Source organism: Oncorhynchus keta, chromosome 11, assembly GCF_023373465.1.
Source record: "Oncorhynchus keta strain PuntledgeMale-10-30-2019 chromosome 11, Oket_V2, whole genome shotgun sequence".
In the NCBI taxonomy this organism is placed as follows: domain Eukaryota; kingdom Metazoa; phylum Chordata; class Actinopteri; order Salmoniformes; family Salmonidae; genus Oncorhynchus; species Oncorhynchus keta.
In genome coordinates this window covers 42,914,402-42,937,816 of record NC_068431.1, presented here as the reverse complement: position 1 = coordinate 42,937,816, position 23,415 = coordinate 42,914,402, and the positions used below count along the sequence as shown (strand labels likewise).

Here is a 23,415-nt window from a genome sequence, read left to right as displayed (position 1 = left end):
AACTCAATTCGCCCTTGCACTGATTCTGAACAACATCCTTTTTTATTTGTTTATATATATAAAATTATTTATTTTACTTTTGCATATTGTAAGGTGTACAAAACTTAGTCAACTCTGTTGGCAACAAATGTTCGTTTTGGGAACAGAAAACTGTTTTGAAATCAAATGTTTCATCGATGAGAAAATGAGCAGAAAGTCGGACAAAATCCTTCTAGTTCCATCTTCTCTCACTGCCGACCACTGGGCTTCCTCTCATCACCATATTTGGTGGTGAGTGGAATCTCCAGCAGGATACTTCAGATCTATAAATCCGATTTAACATCTGGCTCATTTTATTTGTGCCACGGCTAGTAGTTAGGAAAGGAAGAAGGGAGCGAGGTAAGAAGGAAAGGAGCTAAGGAAATGGACATATTTTCCTTCCCTGAATTAGGAAAAGATGAAAGGATGCTAATAAAGTAGGAAATGAAGCTAGGAACGGATGATTATAAAGGGAAATTACTATTTTACCGTTCAATTTAAATGGGGTGGGGACGTCCCAAGGATCCCGGACAGCAAGGACCGAAAAAAAAGGAGTTCACATGTATGTGGATTAACCACGGCCAGTAGATGGCGATAGTATTGGTTTAGTGACAGGCTAGTTTAAGTTACAGGCTACTACGGGGCTGCAACTGGATGCAGTTCATCAAAGCCCTTGAAATATTTCAGCAAGTTTACATAATCAAGACTTACTGACTTTAGTAAGTTTGTGTTATTGCAAAAGAATAACCGACACAGACTCATAATGTACAAACAAGTTTAATATCATTTAATGGTGGTGCATTGCGTTACACAAGCCAAATAACGTCCACCTATCCATAAAAAAGCGCACTGTGGCACTAATGATGATATCGACGTTTACATGTATCTTTTCAATTCATAGTCATCTCAATATTCCTTCATCTTTTCAGAGCTTTGTAAAATGTTAATGAAAAAATGTACAAAAACACAGTAGTGTTGATATGAAACAAAAGGAGATTACTAAAAGTCCTTTCATTTCATATTGTTTGTGCAATTTCATTTAAAGACCCCATCCTATGACAGAATAATGGGCTGACCTGTTGCCATCCACCTGTCACTGTTCACATCTGTTCAAATTTAGGGGTACTGCAGAAGGCAATACATAAGATGAAAATTATTTACATGTTCTCAGTACACACATTCCTCCAATTTCCTCTTACCTTTCTGGGTAGCCATGGATGTCATGATGAACAACCACTAAAGCCACTCTTACTAGAGGACTGTATCCACAACTATGCAGCAGGCAGTACTTCACGCAGTATACAATAAATACAATATCTCAAAAGATGAATGCACACCACAGTTCTTTAAAAACTCTGATACAGCATGTATGGAATATCTGCAATCTAGTTCTGCAAATACTTCTCTCAGAGTCATACCTAAACTCAAAATGTGTGTGTGTAACCTCCTCTTTTAAAAACACATTTAGGGCCAGTTTCACAGACCAAGATTAAATGACTCCAGGAGTTTGCCAAATTACCTTTCGATAATAAAGACCTTAAAATTTCAAGAACATTGTTTAACTAACTATGGATGAAATACAGGGTAGTTTGATGCAAAACCTTTAAAATGAAGTTGAGCCATAACAGTAGTCATAGTCAAAAGTACAATTTAGTCCAAGAGTGGGCTTAATGTAGGTCTGTGAAACTTGCCCATAGTTATACTTCTAGAATTAGACCATTTTCTATTTACATGGGAGTTTCAAAGTGAGCAAAGGTTAAAATGTTAGTGTGGAAATAAATGTGCTTTACAAAAGGCTGGCGCCTTGCAATGCATGTGAGGATATAGACAGCACGTAGTAAAAACTAAATTAAAAAAGCTACATGGGCTGCATTTGCTCCAGTTTCAGTGGAAAACGTGTCTAGAAGTGTTCAACTCTCAATAGATGTTCCACCTATAACATACAAAGATGAAACTCCTGATTGAGATGCTATGCCTTGTTCCAGAGAGACGTCTTCAATGAATCTTTTAGCAGTCTTGCTGACACTGACAGACGTAAAGGACAAGGGGGGCTCAGCCCCAAATTCATGTGTGCAGCAATCACAAATACCATCAGATATTCAGACCCAAACAGTAACATTCACCAGAAACAATTAAAGCCTTGTAAACAAAACCAGAGACATAAAGACAACCATATACCAGTCACCCCAGTTTACAAGGAGGCGGAAAACTTTTTTGAACATTCAATTTCTTAAATCTAAAATGTTTTTTATTTTCAGATGTACACAGGCAAAGCACTTGGGGATAATTTGAGAATGTCCATTTGCTTCACCTGTTCAGATTTTAAGATGTCTTGTCCCTTGATCTGCCTCAGAACGGCCTTCCCTGTCACCTTCCGTCTCTAAGCTTGAACTCGGTTCATCCTAATTCATCACCCATGGTGCAATACTTTTCACAACAAAGCTGTTGAGTCAAGCTGGCTGACAAACAGTGCTGGCGGTCTTCCCTCAGAAGGACTGGGTGTCCTTGATTTGAGGACAACATGATCAGGCTTAGCTTGAAGAGACAATACATGGCCAAAATAATGTAGACATCTGTTCGGACATCTCGTTCCAAATTCATGGGCATTAATATGGTCTCCCCTTTGCTGCTATCACAGCCTCCACTCTTCTGGGAAGGCTTTCCACTAGATGTTGGAATATTGCTGCGGGGACTTTCTTCCATTGAGCCACAAGAGCATTAGTGAGGTCGGGCAATGATGTTGGGCAGTTAGGCCTGGCTGGCAGTTGGCGTTCCAATTCATCCCAAAGGTGTTTGATGGGGTTGAGGTCAGGGCTCTGCGCAGGCAAGTCAAGTTCTTCCACGCCGATAAATACCTTGCTTTGTGCACGGGGGCATGCTGAAACTGGAACAGGCTTTCCCAAACTGTTGCCACAAAGTTGGAAGCACATTATCATCTAGAATGTCATTGTATTCTGTAGCGTTAAGATTTCCCTTCACTTGAACTAAGGGGCCTGGCCCGAACCACAAAAAACAGCCCCAGTTCTTTATTCCTCCTCCACCAAACTTTACAGTTGGCACTATTCATTGGGGGCAGGTAGTGTTCTCCTGGCATCCACCAAACACAGATTAGCCCGTCGGACTGCCAGATGCTGAAGCATGATTCAATCCAGAGAACTTGTTTCCACTGCTCCAGAGTCCAATGGCGGCGAGCTTTACACCACGCCAGCCAACGCTTGGCATTTGCGCATGGTGATCTTAGGCTTGTATGCAGCTGGAAACCCATTTCATGAAGCTTAATTTGACGAATCTCCCGACGACCAGCTCTTGTGCGGACGTTGCGTCCAGAGGCAATTTGGAACTCGGGAGAGAGCGTTGCAACCAAGGAGATGATTTTTATGCACTACACCCTACACTCCTGTTCTGTGAGCTTGTGTGGCCAACCACTTCGCGGCTGAGCAGTTGTTGCCCCTAGACGTTTCCACTTCACAATAACAGCACTTACAGTTGACCATAGCAGCTATAGCAGGGCAGACATTTGACAAACTGACTTGTTGGAAAGGTGGCATCCTACGATGGTGCCACGTTGAAAGTCACTGAGCTTTTCAAAATGGGCCATTCTACTGCCAACGTTTGGCCTTCGAGATTGCATGGCTGTGTCCTTAATTTTATATACCTATCAGCATGGGTGTAGCTGAAATAGCCAAATCCACTTATTTGAAGCGATGTCCACATAATTTTGGCCATGTAGTGCATGTCAGGTCAAACATGTGACCTTCCCGTCTCGGCATATGGAAAGGAAGCATGCTAATAACCAGAGCAAGAGCACCTTGGGCTGATCGTCCTTTAAGGCTAAGGCTTGGACTTCAGTTGGACTATAACAGCACATGTAAAATTAACAGCCATGAGACAGACGTGCATGTTTAAAAGCAAGGCAATCATTTCTATTTACCTAGTCCATACAAAATGGGGTACATCATTACTTAATGTTGCACTAGGTAACCGTTCACTAGCACTACTACCTTTACCATCTTCATTCTAAAATGAAAAACACGAGACCCATTCTATTGTTAACGGTGTGTTTTGAGGGTCTTAGTCCGACAGGGAGGGAGTTCTCAATAGCAAGTTTTAGCTGACTTGTGTTTGGTTTAGCTTCATGAAATTCCTTATAAATACTTGGCAATTTAATTCCACAAAAGGTACTCTAACGTACACTTTCAAATATTCCATAAGTCAGTGGTCCAACAATTGTGGAGCACAATTGTGGTCCAATTCAATTGTGGTCCAATTCAATACACATGCTGGTGCATTTCAAATTCATCAAATCACAGACAACCTTTAAAACGCATGCATGAAGGACTGCACCAACAACATCTTTAGAGTGAGGCAGAAACAGATGTTCCAAAAATAAATAGAACCAAAGATTTGGTCCATGGATGAAATGGGTTGTAAACTCCCTCATGACATTAGCACAATAACAGAAGGATTGCACCCAGAAAAAGTCACTGGCTTTTTATAATTGACCAAAGCAAAAAGCCAAGTGGTGCTGAATCCATGCTTACAGGGGACATCAATGGTCAATAAAGGGCAAGCTCTGACAAAAAATGAAGCAGAAAAAACCCCATGTACTATTTTATAAAACACTATGTTCTAATTGTCCCCCCGGTCTCAATACCTCTAACAGAAGACTGATGGAGATGAAAGCGGTGTTAGGTAATGCAAAGTGTATAGCAAGTGATTCCTCCCATCAAATGTTATCTGCAGGGTTGATCACAGGAGAACGATAAAAAGACTGGATCAGATGCATTCCACAGGCCATAGTGCATTTCCCTAAAGCCAGGTGGCCCATTGCAAGGCCAACCGTGTAACTTGATGTGGAGAGGGTGTGTTCAATAGATTTAAGCGAGCTGTGAACACCTTAGCGTTTCTATCTGCGTGTGGGCATGTATGTGCATGTGTCTGTGTAGGAAGCCTAAGCAGGTGGGCCGGCCCCATGGTTCTGTGACAGTAGGAAGGACTGCACCACCTCCTCTGTGGCCTGGGGGCTGGTGTTGACGTCCTCCAGGGCATCAGCTACAGCAAACTGCCGGTCCCTCAGCCGATTCCAATTGGATAAAATATTGTGGTACTCAAAGACTTTCTCATAGTTCCCCAAAGAGTTGTACAGTTTAATTAGGCCCCTGTAGTCGTATTCCAGTCCACTGTAGCCCTCGCCAAACAGCTTCTTACCTGCAGGGGAAAAGCACACATACTGGTAAGAATATCAAATAGGACAATGAGGAAGAATAGATTACAAAAGAAGAGTACAAAGGTAAAATAGACCCCATCTAAACTAGTGACTGACCGATAGCGATGGAGCGCAGGTAGAGCCTCTCAGCATCTTCATACTGGTTCATGTCGTAGTTGTAGAGAGAGGCCAGGTGGCCCACAGACAGAGCCACCTCATAGTCCTCCTGACCCAGAAGCTGCTCCTTGATCTGGATGGCCTTGATGTGCATCTCCTCTGCCTCCTGAAAAACAAAAACAGATGAGACCTCTCAGTCAATCACAGCCATGGGGTCTGTATACAGCTTTTCAGCTATCATTAAATCCCAGAGCCTCTGTGACATTTTAACCTACTTGGAGAGCAGATTCCTGCTCCAAAAGTGGGTCACAGGGTCCGTAAACACCGTGGAGAACATTTGCATGGCAGTTTATGATGAAAGTGTGTCACAGGTCACCTTCTGCATGCTTTCTACAGACACTTGTCTCAGGGGTTGGAAGGGAGGGATGATCTAATTCTGACCTTGAACTTCCTCATGGATTGGTAGAGGCGGCCCAGGTTGCCATAGTGTTTCGCTGTCTGAACATTAAACTCCCCGAAGGCTTTCTTGGCCAGCTGGAGGGAGGAGAGGTGGAGGTCATGGGCATCCTGGAGCAGCCTCTCCTCTGTTTCCTTGTTGTGGCAGTCAATAGCGATCTCCTCCAGGATCAGAGCTGAGTGAGCAGCACAGCACAGTCAGAAGAGGTACAGAGAGTCAGACGTACACCTCAAGTTAGTCAGGAAATTAAAGATGAAAACGGATCAACTGATCTAATCCAAATAACACGGACCTCTCCTCCAAAATAAAACAACTCCTCTTCAGTAATTGACTAGGCAGCATTTGAGAATCACAGACATCATCGTGCCCATCACGGACAACGTGGGACAGGAGTAAACGGATGGTTGTGAAAGCCGTTTTACCTTTGACTCTTTTGGAGGAGGCCAGCAGCAGATGATCCTCTGGGAGAATGTGAGTGATGATGTCTATGGCCCTCTCTGCGTGGAATCTGTACACAACATACCCAGGGGGCACAGCAGAGAAACAGATTTAACTCCGTGACACAGTAGCTAAAGCACAAACATTTCCTAGGAAACAAAATAAAGGCAGGAACATCACTTTTGGGAGGGACACTGCAATTGGCCTGCATGAACTTCCAAATACAAGAGAGACTAAAAGTACATACATAACATCAAATGGACAACAAGTACCATACAGCAGTGGTTCCCAACCTTTCTCAGTTACTGTACCAACTGAATTTTGCTCTGCCTGGAGTTCACTAGAAGTAACCCCTCATGTCCATTTTACCAGTAAAGCTATGGTCTCATGAGTCTTCAAATACCCCCTGTGGATAGGCCAAGTACCCCTGGTTGATTACTCACAGCGCGTTGTCAAATTTGCCAGAGCTGTACAGATGGACATAGGAGGAGTATGCCAGGTCCTCGTGTGCTGTGGCCACATGGATATTCTTTCCCCCGAAAACCGACTGCCGGATATCTAAAGCTGTCTGGAATATTAACACAGTTTCAATATCCCACATCTGATACACCCTCTCTGCTGTCAATTGACATCTCAGACTGACTCACCCACCTGGTATATTGCAACTGATTGGCAGATGTTATCCACATTCAGCAAATAAAACCCATAATCAAGGAGAGTGTCTGAATATTTGGGATGCTTGTGTCCAAAATGCTCACTGCAGAAACAATAAGGAAACAGACATTACTGAAGGAGACAGACACAAGGAGTACAAAACACAAACAAAAAGTGTGGTGAATCTAACTTACCGTGCCAGGAAAACAGCATGCTTTATCAGCTGCTCTGCCTTACTGAACTCCCTCTTTACCACACAGGCCTGTTGGTCCAAACACAAAAGGCATGAAACCACACTAAGATCAAACTACTAGGGATGTGCATCTTTCCCAGACGATTCGCTACGTATCGAGATACACTACATGGGCTCTGATACGATACAGGAACCATACCTTTTAGTTTGAAATTATTCGGTAAAATTTGGTTTAATTAGAAACTGAATAGATGCGATACACTAACATTTGTTGCATAAACATTCATGCCTGGTTTCCTCCAGAGGTGATGCTTGGCATTCAGGCCAAAGAGTTCAATCTTGGTTTCCTCAGACCAGAGAATCTTGTTTCTCATGGTCAGAGTCCTTTAGGTGCCTTTTGGCAAACTCCAAGCGGGCTGTCATATGCCTTTTTACTGAGGAGTGGCGTCCGTCTGGCCACTCTACCATAAAGGCCTGATTGGTGGAGTGCTTCAGAGATGGGAGATCCTTCCAGAAGGATAACCATCTCCACAGAGGAACTCTGGAGCTTTGACCATTGGGTTCTTGGTCACCTTCCTGACCAAGGCCCTTTCTCCCCCGGTTGCTCAGTTTGGCCGGGCGGCCAGCTCTAGGAAGAGTCTTGGTGGCTCTAAACTTATTCCATTTAAGAAGGATGGAGGCCACTGTGTTCTTGGGGACCTTCAATGCTGCAGAAATGTTTTGGTATCCTTCCTCAGGTCTGTGCCTCGACACAATCCTGTCTCAGAATCCTACGGACAATAGACAGGTGTGTGCCTTTCCAATCAATTTAATTTACCACAGGTGGACTCCAATCAAGTTGTAGAAACATCTCAAGGATGATCCATGGAAACAAGATGCACCGGAGCTCAATTTCGAGTCGCATAGCAAAGGGCCTGAATACTTACGCAAATAATGTTTTTTATTTAAATTTTATATATCTGCTAACATTTCTAGAAAGATGTATTTGCTTTGTTATTATGGGGAATACTTAAGTAAATTAGGTGTTTTTTATATTTTTTATAATAAAATTTAAAAGACTTAAAACCTGTTTTTGCCTTGTCATTATGGGGTACTGTGTGTAGATTGATGAGGAAAATAATGAATGTTATCCATTTTAGAATAAGGCTGTAATGTAACAAAATGTGGATAAAGTGAAGGGGTCCGAATACTTTCAGAATGCACTCAACGAATAAAGCTTAATATCACGCATGCCATTTTAGCATTTGAATACTGAAGGTGTTCGATAAAGTGAAAACAAGTTTTTTTGAAAAACTCCCTAGTCCTTAACGATGACAAACATACCCATAACATGATGCAGCCACCACACCACTATGCTTGAAAATATGGAGAGTGGTAATTAGCAATGTGTGGTATTAGCCACAAAAACATACTTTGTATTAAGGACACATTTGCAACAGTTGCAGTATTACTTTAGTACCTTGTTTCAAACTGGAGGCATGTTTTGGAATATTTTTATTCTGTACAGGCTTCCTTTTTACGCTGCCATTTAGGTTAGTATTGTGGAGTAACTACAATGTTGTTGATTCATCCTCAATTTCTCCTATCACAACCATTAAAAAAGTCACCATTGGCCTCATGGTGAAATCCCTGAGTGGTTTCCTTCCTCTCCGTCAACTGAGTTAAGAAGGATGCCTGTATCTTTGTAGTGACTGGGTGTATTGCTACACCATCCAAAGTATAATGAAAAACTTGACCATGCTCAAAAGCGACACTCAATGTCTGATTTTTATTTTATACATTTTTTTACACTTCTACCTATACAGTGCCTTGCGAAATTATTCGGCCCCCTTGAACTTTGCGACCTTTTGCCACATTTCAGGCTTCAAACATAAAGATATAAAACTGTATTTTTTTGTGAAGAATCAACAACAAGTGGGACACAATCATGAAGTGGAACGACATTTATTGGATATTTCAAACTTTAACAAATCAAAAACTGAAAAATTGGGCGTGCAAAATTATTCAGCCCCCTTAAGTTAATACTTTGTAGCGCCACCTTTTGCTGCGATTACAGCTGTAAGTCGCTTGGGGTATGTCTATCAGTTTTGCACATCGAGAGACCGACATTTTTTCCCATTCCTCCTTGCAAAACAGCTCGAGCTCAGTGAGGTTGGATGGAGAGCATTTGTGAACAGCAGTTTTCAGTTCTTTCCACAGATTCTCGATTGGATTCAGGTCTGGACTTTGACTTGGCCATTCTAACACCTGGATATGTTTATTTTTGAACCATTCCATTGTAGATTTTGCTTTATGTTTTGGATCATTGTCTTGTTTGAAGACAAATCTCCGTCCCAGTCTCAGGTCTTTTGCAGACTCCATCAGGTTTTCTTCCAGAATGGTCCTGTATTTGGCTCCATCCATCTTCCCATCAATTTTAACCATCTTCCCTGTCCCTGCTGAAGAAAAGCAGGCCCAAACCATGATGCTGCCACCACCATGTTTGACAGTGGGGATGGTGTGTTCAGGGTGATGAGCTGTGTTGCTTTTACGCCAAACATAACGTTTTGCATTGTTGCCAAAAAGTTCAACTTTGGTTTCATCTGACCAGAGCACATTCTTCCACATGTTTGGTGTGTCTCCCAGGTGGCTTGTGGCAAACTTTAAATGACACTTTTTATGGATATCTTTAAGAAATGGCTTTCTTCTTGCCACTCTTCCATAAAGGCCAGATTTGTGCAATATACGACTGATTGTTGTCCTATGGACAGTCTCCCACCTCAGCTGTAGATCTCTGCAGTTCATCCAGAGTGATCATGGGCCTCTTGGCTGCATCTCTGATCAATCTTCTCCTTGTATGAGCTGAAAGTTTAGAGGGACAGCCAGGTCTTGGTAGATTTGCAGTGGTCTGATACTCCTTCCATTACAATATTATCGCATGCACAGTGCTCCTTGGGATGTTTAAAGCTTGGGAAATCTTTTTGTATCCAAATCCGGCTTTAAACTTCTTCACAACAGTATCTCGGACCTGCCTGGTGTGTTCCTTGTTCTTCATGATGCTCTCTGCGCTTTTAACGGACCTCTGAGACTATCACAGTGCAGGTGCATTTATACGGAGACTTGATTACACACAGGTGGATTGTATTTATCATCATTAGTCATTTAGGTCAACATTGGATCATTCAGAGATCCTCACTGAACTTCTGGAGAGAGTTTGCTGCACTGAAAGTAAAAGGGCTGAATAATTTTGCACGCCCAATTTTTCAGTTTTTGATTTGTTAAAAAAGTTTGAAATATCCAATAAATGTTGTTTCACTTCATGATTGTGTCCCACTTGTTGTTGATTCTTCACAAAAAAAATACAGTTTTATATCTTTATGTTTGAAGCCTGAAATGTGGCAAAAGGTCGCAAAGTTCAAGGGGGCCGAATACTTTCGCAAGGCACTGTAGGTACCCTTCTTTGCGAGGCAAAGCTCCCTGGTCTTTGTGGTTGAAATTCCGTGGTCGAATGAGGGGCCTTACATATAATTGTATGTGTGGGGTACAGATGAGGTTACCATAACAAGGGATTGAATATTTATTTACTAAAGACATTTCAGCTTTTAATTTTTAATTAATTTGTAAAATAAATCAACATAATTCCACTTTGACTTTATGGGGTATTGTGTGTGTAGGCCAGTGAATTTTTGTGTGAACTTAAATCAATTTTTAAATCAGGCTGTAACAACAACATTTGGAAAAAGTCAAGGGGTCTGAATACTTTCTGAAAGCACTGTATTTTTCAGAAGGTAGAATTCATGTAATAAATGTTAGTGAACCAACATAAAAAACAAATGTGAAAGCGATTTGTAACGTTTGAATCGATTTTCTGACCAATGTATGCTACATTTGGTTCGGTTTGGGGTCCTCAGACCAAAGCACTTGTATCTGGGACCAATGTGTATCGGTGAATCGTTACATCCCTACTAACTACAGTCCGAAGCAGTATCTAGGACTAACAGAGTACTGCAGTGACTCATGTGACAATAGTATGGGGACATCTCAAAAAGTATTTATTAATACATTCATAGACATGTCTAGAACACAGGAAAAGGGAACACTCGTACCTTGGAGGCCTGTCTCAGGACATCTACCACAACTTTAACAGGCAAACCCACTGTGATTTCTTTCATTGCCTCTATGCACCACCTGTAGGCCTGAAAAAGACAATATCAGTGATGAGATCAACATGATAAACCAGAACACCAAAAGAATCTAACAGAACCAATTGATATATCTTTACCAGGCAACATACCTCATCATAGTGGCTCTTAGCAAAGAGCAGCGCACACAGCTCTCCATAGAGCGCAGCCTTGTTGGCCTGATGACCATGTTTGGCCAATTTGTCCATATACAACTGGGCCAACTTGACAGTCTCTTCACCAAGATGGTACTTGCAGTTGCCATTCCGGACATGAAGCAACCTAAGAGATATTAGTGAATCTGGTAAGCTTTTGTGGAAAAATACAGACCAAGAGTAACCAGCCATAGAACTAGAATTGGACCCGAATATACTAACGCTCTGTGACCCACTGACCTGACACAGCACTCCACAGCACGGTACCAGTGAAGCACCTCGTCATGCAGTGTGCACAGCTGCAGACACGACAGAAACACCTTCTCTGCATCACCATACCAACCTGCATCAGACAGAAAGCCACCTACAGGACAGGGTCAACATTAGTACAATCAGACACAAAATGGTAAAGAAAGTTGATGGGTGCGGGCGCCTACCTAAAACAAAGCCAAACTGAATGGCCTTCTCTTTCACATGGGCATCAGACTCTGCAATGTAGGAGCAGCGGCGGCTGAAGGAGTTGGCCAGGACAGAAGCCACTTTCACCCCATGATCCATCAGGGCCTGGAAGCAATGGTGCAGGAGGTGTCTGCAGGCACATACACAAAGACCGGGAATGACGACGTGATACAATCATACATGAGAACCGGTCAAAATGTGTGACAATGACATTCAAGGATCTCTCAAGGATCATCATATCCCTTTTTCTTCACATGATCATGAAGTCAGATTACCATACAGAATATGAAATATATATATACACACACACAAAGTACCTTTTGTCAGATGCCCTTAGAACTTTGGCAAACACCTCCAGCTCACAGAACTCCCCTCCTAGCTGGCATAGCCGACCCTGCTGGTACAGCTGGAGAAACATGAAGACAAAGTTAGCAAAAAAGGGACAGGAGTGTCAGAGGCTAGGTTTCCATCCAACTGGTCACAGATTTTCATGCGGATATTCTAAAATCTGCATAAAGAAAATGTGCACATTTTCACACTAGTGGCATTTCCAAAATATGGAAACACATTTTTGCGTACACTTACATTTTCAACTCAACCGATAGTTGTTTTATAAAGTTGCGTTAAATAGCAAACGTGTCTACTCTGGTCTTGGCACGTGTGCTCTAGCCAACAGCTCGCAGATACAGTGCAGGTAGGCTGTGTGGGTACAGTGCAGGTAGGCTGTGTGGGTACAGTGCAGGTAGGCTGTGTGGGTACAGTGCAGGTAGGCTGTGTGGGTACAGTGCAGGTAGGCTGTGTGGGTACAGTGCAGGTAGGCTGTGTGGGTAGGCTAGCTTACATTATGAGATTATTATGGATAAGAGCAAGAATATTTTTTATTTGTCAAAACAGCAGTCAAGTATCATCATGTCACCAGAATAAGACCCTCAATATTTATCGTAAAGGAGCATCAAGATCACGGTGCACTTTCACCACCCTGTGTAAAGTGGTTAGCTTAGCTGCCTGGTAAACTAGCTAGCTATCTAGCTAGCATGGTAACAGTACGGTAACATTACATTAGCTCTAACATTTGTTTTCATGGGTAAGAGAACTGTCAAAGTTGGTGAGAGCCAAAATCTCATGCAATCTGCTAACGTTAACAAGGTAATTGCCCATTTGGGCAAATTATTTTCAGCTAGCTACGTTTGTTGGCTAGCTAGCCATGTATAAACAGTTTACAGTATTATGCCAGCTAAATTAGATTATGCTTTGATATCCAGGGGACAAACTTCTAGTTATAAACAGCTTTAGCGAATATGTAATGGTTGATTAATTAAAAATCAGTCAGTCCATGATATAGCCTAGCTTACATTAGGTTTGTTATGTCTTGCTAATTGTTCTTGTGGTAGTGTGATACATTCATCCTGTTGGTTTCAGATGCCTAAAAAGACCCATAAGCCCTATAAGTGAATGTATTGCTTACAGACGTTTGCCACCACCAGGGTTTGGCCTTCCCGATGCAGGCAACAGGCCAGCTCCGAGGTAGAAGTGGTATGACCTCTTTAAGAAGGTATGTATTATGACAAGAGTTAAATAGCAAAACATGCATAGGCCTGTGACATTTGAACTGTGTGTTCATCTAGAAAACATACCATTTTACACTACATGCCCAAAAGTATGTGGACACCTACTCGTCAAACATCTCATTCCAAATTCATGGGCATTAATACGGAGATGGTCCCCTCTTTGCTGCTATAACAGCCTCCACTCTTCTGAGAAGGCTTTCCACTACATGTTGGGGACTTGATTCCATCAGCCACAAGAGCATTAGTGAGGCTGGCGGCTGATATTGGGCAATAAGGCCTGGCTCACAATTGGAGTTCCAATTCTTCCCAAAGGTGCTTGATGGGGTTGAGGTCAGGGCTCTGCGCATGCCAGTCAAGTTCTTCCACACAGATCGACAAACCATTTCTGTAAAGACGTCGCTTTGTGCACGGGTGCCAAAGTTGGAAGCACAGACTCGTCTAGAATGTCACTGAATTCTGTAGCGTTAAGATTCCCCTTCACTGGAACTAAGGGTCCTAGACCGAACCATGAAAAACAACCCCAGACCATTATTCCTCCTTCACCAAACATTACAGTTGGCACTATGCATTGGGGCAGGTAGTGTTCGCGCCTGGCATCTGCCAAACCCAGATTAGTCAGTCAGACTGCCGGATGGTGAAGGGTGATTCATCACTCCAGAAAATGTGTTTCGTCTGCTCCAGAATCCAATGTCGTCTAGCTTTACACCACTCCAGCAGACACTTGGCATTGCGCATGGTGATCTTAAGCTTGTGTGCGGCTTCTTGGCCACAGAAACCAATTTCATGCAGATCCCGACAAACAGTTATTGTGCTGACGGTGCATCCAGAGGCAGTTTGGAACTCGGTAGTGAGTGCTGCAAACGAGGACAGACTATTTTTATGTGCTACGCACTTCAGCGGTCCCGTTCTGTGAGCTTGTGTGGCCTACCACTTTCCTGCTGAGCCGTTGATGCTGCTAGACATTTCCATTTCACAATAACAGCACTTACAGTTGACCGGGGTAGCTCGAGCAGGGCAGAAATGTGATGAACTGATTTGTGGCAACGTCATAGGATGCCACCTTTCCAACGTCTTCAGTAAGGCCATTCTACTGGCAATGTTTGTCTATGGAGATTGCATGGCTGGGTGTTTGATTGTATACACCTGTCAGTGATGGGTAATGGCTGAAATAGCCAAATCCACTAATTTGAAGGGGTGTTGACATACTTTTGTATATACAGTACTAGAAATACCGGTCATTAAATGTAAGCATTTAATACTACAGCAACTTTATTCTAATATTTGGCCATTAAATTGTCATTGCATATTGTAACAAAGAGAGTATGGACAGTGTCAAAGTACCAAGCTGTGATCTTATCAACCAATCACAACAGGTCAATCAAAGTTTCAGAGAGAGCCAGAGTTCATAACCCCTTGACTCACGGTTTCCGTTGTGTGGGGGATGGGTTGTGGGGTGAGCTGCTTGAGAGTGTTGTAGTCAACAGCAGCCCAGGGGGGGATTAATAAAGCTTACAGGCTAAAACATGTATTCACTTTCCTGATTAATTAAAATGAGGTACCATACTCTATCTATTAATGTCCCGTCTATATTTTAAGCAGGTCTCTCCAATGAACCTGCTGGGCCAACACCTACAGCACCCCCAGCGTCTGTATCTGCTGTTCAGACTCCTCCGTTGAGGACCGCATTGAACTTGTTGTCAATGGTAAATATTACATTTTTTGTCATATTTTTTCACAATTACTATGGCTCTGCTGCCATGACAGAACATTGATTCAGATAATCCTTTTGACAGGTGACTTGGTTTCCTTCTTTGATCATTGTGTCCATTCGGTTTCTCTCTCTCTTTTGCAGTTCAAGAAAATAAAATAAAAGCACCCAATGTCACAGGAAAGCCCAAAAGATCATTAAGGACAACCACCACCCGAGCCACTGCATGTTCATCCTGCTATCATCCAGAAGGCGAGGTCAGTACAGGTACATCAAAGCAGGGACAAAGACTGAAAAACAGCTTCTCTCTCAAGGCCATCAGTCTGTTAAGTAGCCATCACTAGCACAGAGAGACTGCTGCCTACATACAGACTTGAAATCATTGGCCACTTTAATAATGCCACTTAAATAATGTTTACATATTTTGCATTACTCATCTCATATGTATATACTGTATTCTATTCTACTGTATCTTAGGTCTATGCTGCTCTGACATTGCTGGTCCGTATATTTATATATTCTTATTCCATTCCTTTATGTAGATGTGTGTGTATTGGGTATATGTTGTGAAATTGTTAGATATTACTTGTTAGATATTGCTGCAGTCAGAACTAGAAGTACAAGCATTTTGCTACACTAGCAATAACATCTGCTAAATACGTTTATGTGACCAATAAAATTGTATTGTTTTTTATAACAGTACAACCTTAAAAATGTAACGTATATATATATATATATATTTTTTTTTTTTTTAAACTGACACTAGATGTCTGTAGCCTGGCCAAGTTGTCTACAGCCTCTGAGTGTCCCCGCCCATAGACAACGTCTGCAAGTGCCCCAAACCGCTGTCTCCGAGTGGCCTTTTACTTACTGCATCATGCACCGTGATCCTTTTAGAACTAACACCTAGAACTAACATTCATCAAAACATGGAGAAAAACTATTGTCATGTTTTAAATCTCACATGACCGTATTGTCAGTATTCATATACATTTTCTTCCTTCATCATTTCAGCATGACGTGCCTAGGAAGTCTGTTGGTGTAAAAATGATATACACTTGAATGTACAAAACATTAAGAACACCTGCTGTTTCCATGACAGACTGACCAGGTGAAAGCTCTGATCCCTTATTGATGGAACCTATTAAATACAATTCAATCAGTGTAGATGAAGGGGAGGAGACCGGTTACATAAGCATTGAGACAGATTGTGTATGTGTGCCACTCAGAGGTTGAATGGGCAGACAAAAGATTGAAGTTCCTTTTGAACAGGGTATGGAAGTAGTTGTGAGGCGCACCAGTTTGAGTTTGTCAAGAACTAAAACGCTGCTGGGTTTTCACGCTCAACAGTGTCCCGTGTGTATCAAGAATGGCCCACCATTCTTGACATCCTGCCAATTTGAAAAGATCATGAGAAACACGGGCCAGCATCCCTGTGGAACACTTAACACCTTGTAGTCCATGCCATGATAAATTGAGGCTGTTCTGAGGGCAAAAGGTGGTGCAACTCAATATTAAGAAGGTGTTCTTAATGTTTTGTCCACTCAGTGTAGCTTATTCTTGAGCTGGGCGATAAAGACAAAATGTCCCAATACCAAATTGGTATTGGCAAACTTATATAATTTCAAACTTTACATTTCTCTAGTATACGCTAACTAACATAATGAACGATATCAGCCAAATGCATGCGATAAGTGATCGATCGGTATGGTCGGTGATCATTTTTAGTGTATCGTGCCAGCTATAGCTTAACCTGTCAAGAGCTTGTTTGATTACATATTTGTTTTTAATACGGTTTACGTTCAAATCATTTTCATAATAAATCTTATACCTTTTCCGCTTTCTCACCAATCCCTGCTACGGGGCTCTGTGAAGACCATCTCGCCCTTCTCCCCAGCCCTGCTACGGGCCTCTGTGAAGACCACCTTGCCCCTTCTCCCCAGCCCTGCTACGGGCCTCTGTGAAGACCATCTCGCCCTTCTCCCCAGCCCTGCTACGGGGCTCTGTGAAGACCACCTCGCCCCTTCTCCCCAGCCCTGCTACGGGCCTCTGAAGACCATCTCGCCCTTCTCCCCAGCCCTGCTACGGGCCTCTGAAGACCATCTCGCCCTTCTCCCCAGCCCTGCTACGGGCCTCTGTGAAGACCACCTCGCCCTTCTCCCCAGCCCTGCTACGGGCCTCTGTGAAGACCACCTCACCCCTTCTCCCCAGCCCTGCTACGGGCCTCTGTGAAGACCACCTCGCCCTTCTCCCCAGCCCTGCTACGGGCCTCTGTGAAGACCATCTCGCCCTTCTCCCCAGCCCTGCTACGGGCCTCTGTGAAGACCACCTCACCCTTCTCCCCAGCCCTGCTACGGGCCTCTGAAGACCATCTCGCCCCTTCTCCCCAGCCCTGCTACGGGCCTCTGAAGACCATCTCGCCCTTCTCCCCAGCCCTGCTACAGGCCTCTGAAGACCATCTCGCCCCTTCTCCCCAGCCCTGCTACGGGCCTCTGAAGACCATCTCGCCCTTCTCCCCAGCCCTGCTACAGGCCTCTGAAGACCATCTCACCCTTCTCCCCAGCCCTGCTACGGGCCTCTGTGAAGACCACCTCGCCCTTCTCCCCAGCCCTGCTACGGGCCTCTGAAGACCATCTCCCCCTTCTCCCCAGCCCTGCTACGGGCCTCTGTGAAGACCACCTCGCCCTTCTCCCCAGCCCTGCTACGGGCCTCTGTGAAGACCACCTCGCTTTTCTCCCCAGCCCTGCTACGGACCTCTGAAGACCATCTCGCCTTTCTCCCCAGCCCTGCTATGGGCCTCTGAAGACCACCTCGCCCTTCTCCCCAGCCCTGCTACAGGCCTCTGAAGACCATCTCACCCTTCTCCCCAGCCCTGCTACAGGCCTCTGAAGACCATCTCACCCTTCTCCCCAGCCCTGCTACGGGCCTCTGAAGACCACCTCGCTTTTCTCCCCAGCCCTGCTACGGACCTCTGAAGACCATCTCGCCTTTCTCCCCAGCCCTGCTATGGGCCTCTGAAGACCATCTCGCCCCTTCTCCCCAGCCCTGCTACGGGCCTCTGAAGACCACCTCGCCCTTCTCCCCAGCCCTGCTACAGGCCTCTGAAGACCATCTCACCCTTCTCCCCAGCCCTGCTACGGGCCTCTGTGAAGACCACCTCGCCCTTCTCCCCAGCCCTGCTACAGGCCTCTGAAGACCATCTCACCCTTCTCCCCAGCCCTGCTACGGGCCTCTGTGAAGACCACCTCGCCCTTCTCCCCAGCCCTGCTACGGGCCTCTGTGAAGACCACCTCGCTTTTCTCCCCAGCCCTGCTACGGGCCTCTGAAGACCATCTCGCCTTTCTCCCCAGCCCTGCTATGGGCCTCTGAAGACCACCTCGCCCTTCTCCCCGACTCCCTCTGCTACAGCCTGCGTGAAGACCACCACTGCCTCTGCTGTCTCTCAGGGAACTGAGCGCTCTGCTATAGCCTCTGTAAAGGCGCCCTCATGCTTTTGAATAGATTGTGCATATATTATGACAACATTGTGACAGCTCTTCATTTTTAAGGTTGGTCGAGCACACCATTTGTCTTGAGGCATGCCGAAGTTGGTAGCAGAGGTCAACTTTTGGGTTTCTTCAGTAGTCTGTCATTCAACAAGAGACGACTCATACCACTTTTTCAAGCGAAGGTCTTTTAAGGGAGTATGCAAGAATACTTGGTCGGTTAGGCTAGCCGCCAGCCAAACTGAAGCATGCCGACGCCTTAAGTGCTCTCCTCTGCTATAGCCTCTAAGACATACATACCAAACTGTAATTTCTTAACCAATATCATGATATATATTAAAACATTGCAGAAACAAAACTGCGCGTCAGTGTATTGATATGATGAAGATATTGTGAGTAATATTACATTTCTGTCTCGTTTTGCTTTTTTATTTTATTTTCAGGAGAGCTGATTGGTGTAGACTACCTGCTCAGGCAGACTGGGAAGGACATGGACCCCCCTGACTTGGAGGAGACCGATTTTGAGAACTATGCAACGGACCCCACAGTTGGTAGTCTTCTGGATGACTTCACCACCACTGCTGATGATTTCTCTGCTCCTAGCCCCACCCAGGATGCTCCCACTACAGTCCAACCTGCTTCCTCCAGCGCCACGTCTGCTGCCACCAGTACCTGGCCTGCTTCACCCACAGCCCAGTCTGCTGCCACCAGTACCTGGCCTGCTTCACCCACAGCCCAGTCTGCTGCCACCAGAACCTGGCCTGCTTCACCCACAGCCCAGTCTGCTGCCACCAGAACCTGGCCTGCTTCACCCACAGCCCAGTCTGCTGCCACCAGTACCTGGCCTGCTTCACCCACAGCCCAGTCTGCTGCCACCAGTACCTGGCCTGCTTCACCCACAGCCCAGTCTGCTGCCACTAGTACCTGGCCTGCTTCACCCACAGCCCAGTCTGCTGCCACCAGTACCTGGCCTGCTTCACCCATATCCCAGTCTGCTGCCACCAGTACCTGGCCTGCTTCACCCATAGCCCAGTCTGCTGCCAGCCAACTCCACCCATGCAAAAAACCTGATTGTTTGAGATGTGTCAACACATCAATAGTTTCCATATTAGACTCTGCTGTACTGTAGTCCTTTTTAAAATCTTATTTCTACAACCAGGGGCTTGATTCAATCAGATCAAGCATTAACCCAATGTTGCTCATGTGTCACAAACCACTCCCTTCTTTATTATCCTTACCGCATTAGAAGTTCAAAACAGAGTTAGAAAGTGTAGGCTATTGCATCATTTTGAAGTTAATTTGGATGGGGGACTTAAAGCATATCAGTCTAGTCAGGAGTAGGGCCTATAGCCTACAATAGAATATCATGTATTTCATTGTTTCTAACGTGGCTGCATGGGATTTGTTGAACATAAAGTTGGGTGGTTTTGTTGCATTCAAGGTGATAAGGTAACAAGGTTCTGCTTGTGAATTTGACAGCTCTAACACAGTTTCACCTCCGATACCGCCAAAACAACCGCTATGCTGGTGTTGACCAACACTAATCTGATTAAATCGAGCCCTAGAACTTTGAGTTTTTTCCCCCTCTGTTTGCATGGATGTTGTCATATGTTTGGTTCCGATTGTGTCATTCACTCAGAATCAGGCAGTGCCATACCCACTCATTACTTTGGGTCCCTAGGGGCTGTGTGTGTGTGACATTTCACATTAATAAACATGTTTCTATATTTCAACCAATTATTTGAATGAATTGATTGTAGGTCAATCATTATTCACTTTAAATAACTAACATACATGGCTCTGAGTAAATGTTCATAGATGTGATGTATTTATAAACACATCAGGTAATATGCAGTCCACAAGACACTGCAACAGATAACTGATCATTTAAGATACTAACTGCATAAACAAGGTTGCGGGAGTACAGTACATAATAAACCAACCTCATTAAAACTCATATATATATATATATATATATAACAATTATGCTACCATAATCGTAACATTAACTGCTATATTGACCAATGTGAGAGTAAAAAATGAACACTTTTGGTGTTGTTTAGAAATGTTATTTCTGGCCGAGGCAGGATTCGACCTGGAGACCTTCGGGCCCTCTCTTCCCCTTCCTTAATTTAAAAAAAACGACATTTGAATTCCCCCCACCCCCCCCAGCTTACCATAATAAATAAATGAATAATAAACACTTACATTATGACGAAGCCTTAATTTAAAAAAATGTTCATTTTTTTTCTCCTCCCCCTTAAGATACCATCGTTCCCCAGCTTTGGTGTTTGCAACACCAGAATAGTGGGTTCGATTCCTGGGACCACACACATGTAAAAATGTATACACGCATGACTGCAAGTCGCTCTGGATAGAAAGTGTCTGCTAAATGGAATATATTGTTGTTAACCTTTTAAGCAGGATAGCTAGCAAGCAAGTTAATCAGCTGATTTGCTTTGCAAAGAGTTTGCAACGTTAGCTGTAACGTAATTGGCTAGCTAAAACGAATCAACTCGGGAACATCACCTTGTATAACGTTAGTGAGCAAACTAGACTAAGAACTTACCTTGTAATACACATCAAATTGAATATTTTCAGGGAGGGAACGAATATCTCTTCGCGATCGACTGTAATTGTCCACCACTGCTGATATAGCAGTGTTGTACAGTGTCTCTGGGATCCATTCGAGCTCCAAGGCCGCCATGTTGTTTTCCTTTTCTCCAGCCAATAACACCCCCTCTGCTCGATCGACGGTCGGTAGCTAGCTAACCACCTTGCCAAGTTTAAACTCCTTTTCTTGTACCTTCTCATGTAACAAAATAGTTTTGACTGTCTCATCTGGTTAATCACCAGCATTAAAACCATCGGCCATGTTCCTAGGATACGCACTGAACCAGTGCAGTCTGCCCGAAGGTCTATCTCTGCCCCCACCCTGTTTTTCACACTCGGGGTCTGATTCGCCGGAGTCAAATGTACTTCGCTTCGTTCCTGAGGGAGTTTGATTAATTGAACCCGCACCGGGCTAAACAGACAGGGAGTATGGCCCGTGACGCCCGTTCATACCTGAAGTGAACGGGAGGAGCGAAAGTCAACGCCGCTCGGTCGTTTTCAAAGGCAGCATGATTTCATTTGTTTATTTTTTCATTTCACCTTTATTTAACTAGGCAAGTCAGTTAAAAAACAAATTCTTATTTTCAATTACGCCCAATGACAGCCTACCAAAAGGCAAAAGGCCTCCTGCAGGGACTAGGGCTGGGATTAAAAATAAAATAGAAATAAAATAGAAATATAGGACAAAACACACATCACGACAAGAGAGATAACACAACACTACATAAAGAGAGACCTAAGACAACAACATTGCAAGGCAGCAAAACATGACAACAACATGGTAGCAACACAACATGGTAGCAGCATAAAACATGTTACAAACATTATTGGGCACAGACAACAACACAAAGGGCAAGAAGGTAGAGACAACAATATGTCACACAAAGCAGGACAACTGTCAGTAAGAGTGTCCATGATTGAGTCTTTGAATGAAGAGATTGAGATTAAACTGTCCAGTGTTTGTTGCAGCTCGTTCCAGTCGCTAGCTGCAGTGAACTGAAAAGACGAGCGACCCAGAGATGTGTGTGCTTTGGGGACCTTTAACAGAATGTGACTGGCTGAACAGGTGTTGTATGTGGAGGATGAGGGCTGCAGTAGATATCTCAGATAGGGGGGATTGAGACCTAAGAGGGTTTTATAAATAAGCATCAACCAGTGGGTCTTGTGACGGGTGTACAGAGATACAGACCAGTTTACATAGGATTATAGAGTGCAGTTATGTGTCCTATAAGGAGCATTGGTGGCAAATCTGACGGCCGAATGGTAAAGAACATCTAGCCGCTCGAGAGAACCCGTACCTGCTGATTTATAAATGATGTCTTCGTAATCTAAAACGGTTAGGATGGTCATTTGAATCAGGGTTAGTTTGGCAGCTGGAGTGTTAAGAGGAGTGATTACGATAGAGGAAACCAAGTCTAGATTTAACTTTAGCCTGCAGGTTTGATATGTGCTGAGAAGGACAGTGCACCGTCTAGCCATACTCCCAAGTACTTGTTTGAGGTGACTACCTCAAGCTCTAAACCCTCAAAGGTAGTAATCACACCTGTTTGGAGAGGGGCAATTCTTCTTACCAAACCACATGACCTTTGTTTTGGATGTGTTCATAACAAGGTTAAGGGTAGAGAAAGCTTGTTGGACACTAAGAAAGCTTTGTTGTAGAGCATTTAACACAGCATTTGGGGAGGTGCCAGCTGAGTATAAGACTGTATCATCTGCATATAAATGGATGAGAGAGCTTCCTACTGCCTGAGCTATGTTGGTGATGTAAATTTAGAAGAATGTGGGGCCTAGGATCAAGCCTTGGGGTACTCCCTTGGTGACAGGCAGTGGCTGAGACAGCAGATGTTCTGACTTTATTCATTGCGCTCTTTGAGAGAGGTAGTTAGCAAACCAGGTCAGGTCATGGGAAAAAGAGGAAGACGCATCTGGGATAGTCGCATTAGAAGGGGTGGGAGATGAGGAAATGTTGGAATCCTGTCATCATGATGGTGATTAAAGAGCTCAGCCATGTCCTTCTTGTCAGTAACAACCACATCATCAACATTAAGGGACATGGGCAGCTGTGAGGAGGGTTTATTCTCCAGGTCTTTAACTGTTTTCCAGAACATCTTGGGGTTGGACCCACAGAGAGAACTGCTCCTTAAAGTAACTAACTGATGCATCATTCAGAAACAAACATCTCGT

The 23,415-nt window shown here is 44.0% G+C and overlaps 1 protein-coding gene across 1 annotated transcript; it reads right to left on the bottom strand.

Moving 5' to 3' along the window:
- Positions 1 to 779: 779 nt before the first annotated feature.
- LOC118390295 (amyloid protein-binding protein 2) lies at positions 780 to 21,579 on the bottom strand. The gene is made up of 13 exons (XM_035780723.2): positions 21,188 to 21,579; positions 12,175 to 12,263; positions 11,836 to 11,987; positions 11,639 to 11,762; positions 11,357 to 11,525; positions 11,169 to 11,258; positions 7,085 to 7,152; positions 6,888 to 6,993; positions 6,680 to 6,804; positions 6,221 to 6,306; positions 5,783 to 5,973; positions 5,342 to 5,507; positions 780 to 5,226 (listed from the first exon to the last, which is right to left on the bottom strand). Exons 1-13 carry the CDS (start codon positions 21,323 to 21,325, stop codon positions 4,970 to 4,972), a joined length of 1,761 nt encoding a protein of 586 aa, XP_035636616.1. The 5' UTR covers positions 21,326 to 21,579; the 3' UTR covers positions 780 to 4,969.
- Between the last annotated feature and the right edge of the window lie 1,836 nt (positions 21,580 to 23,415).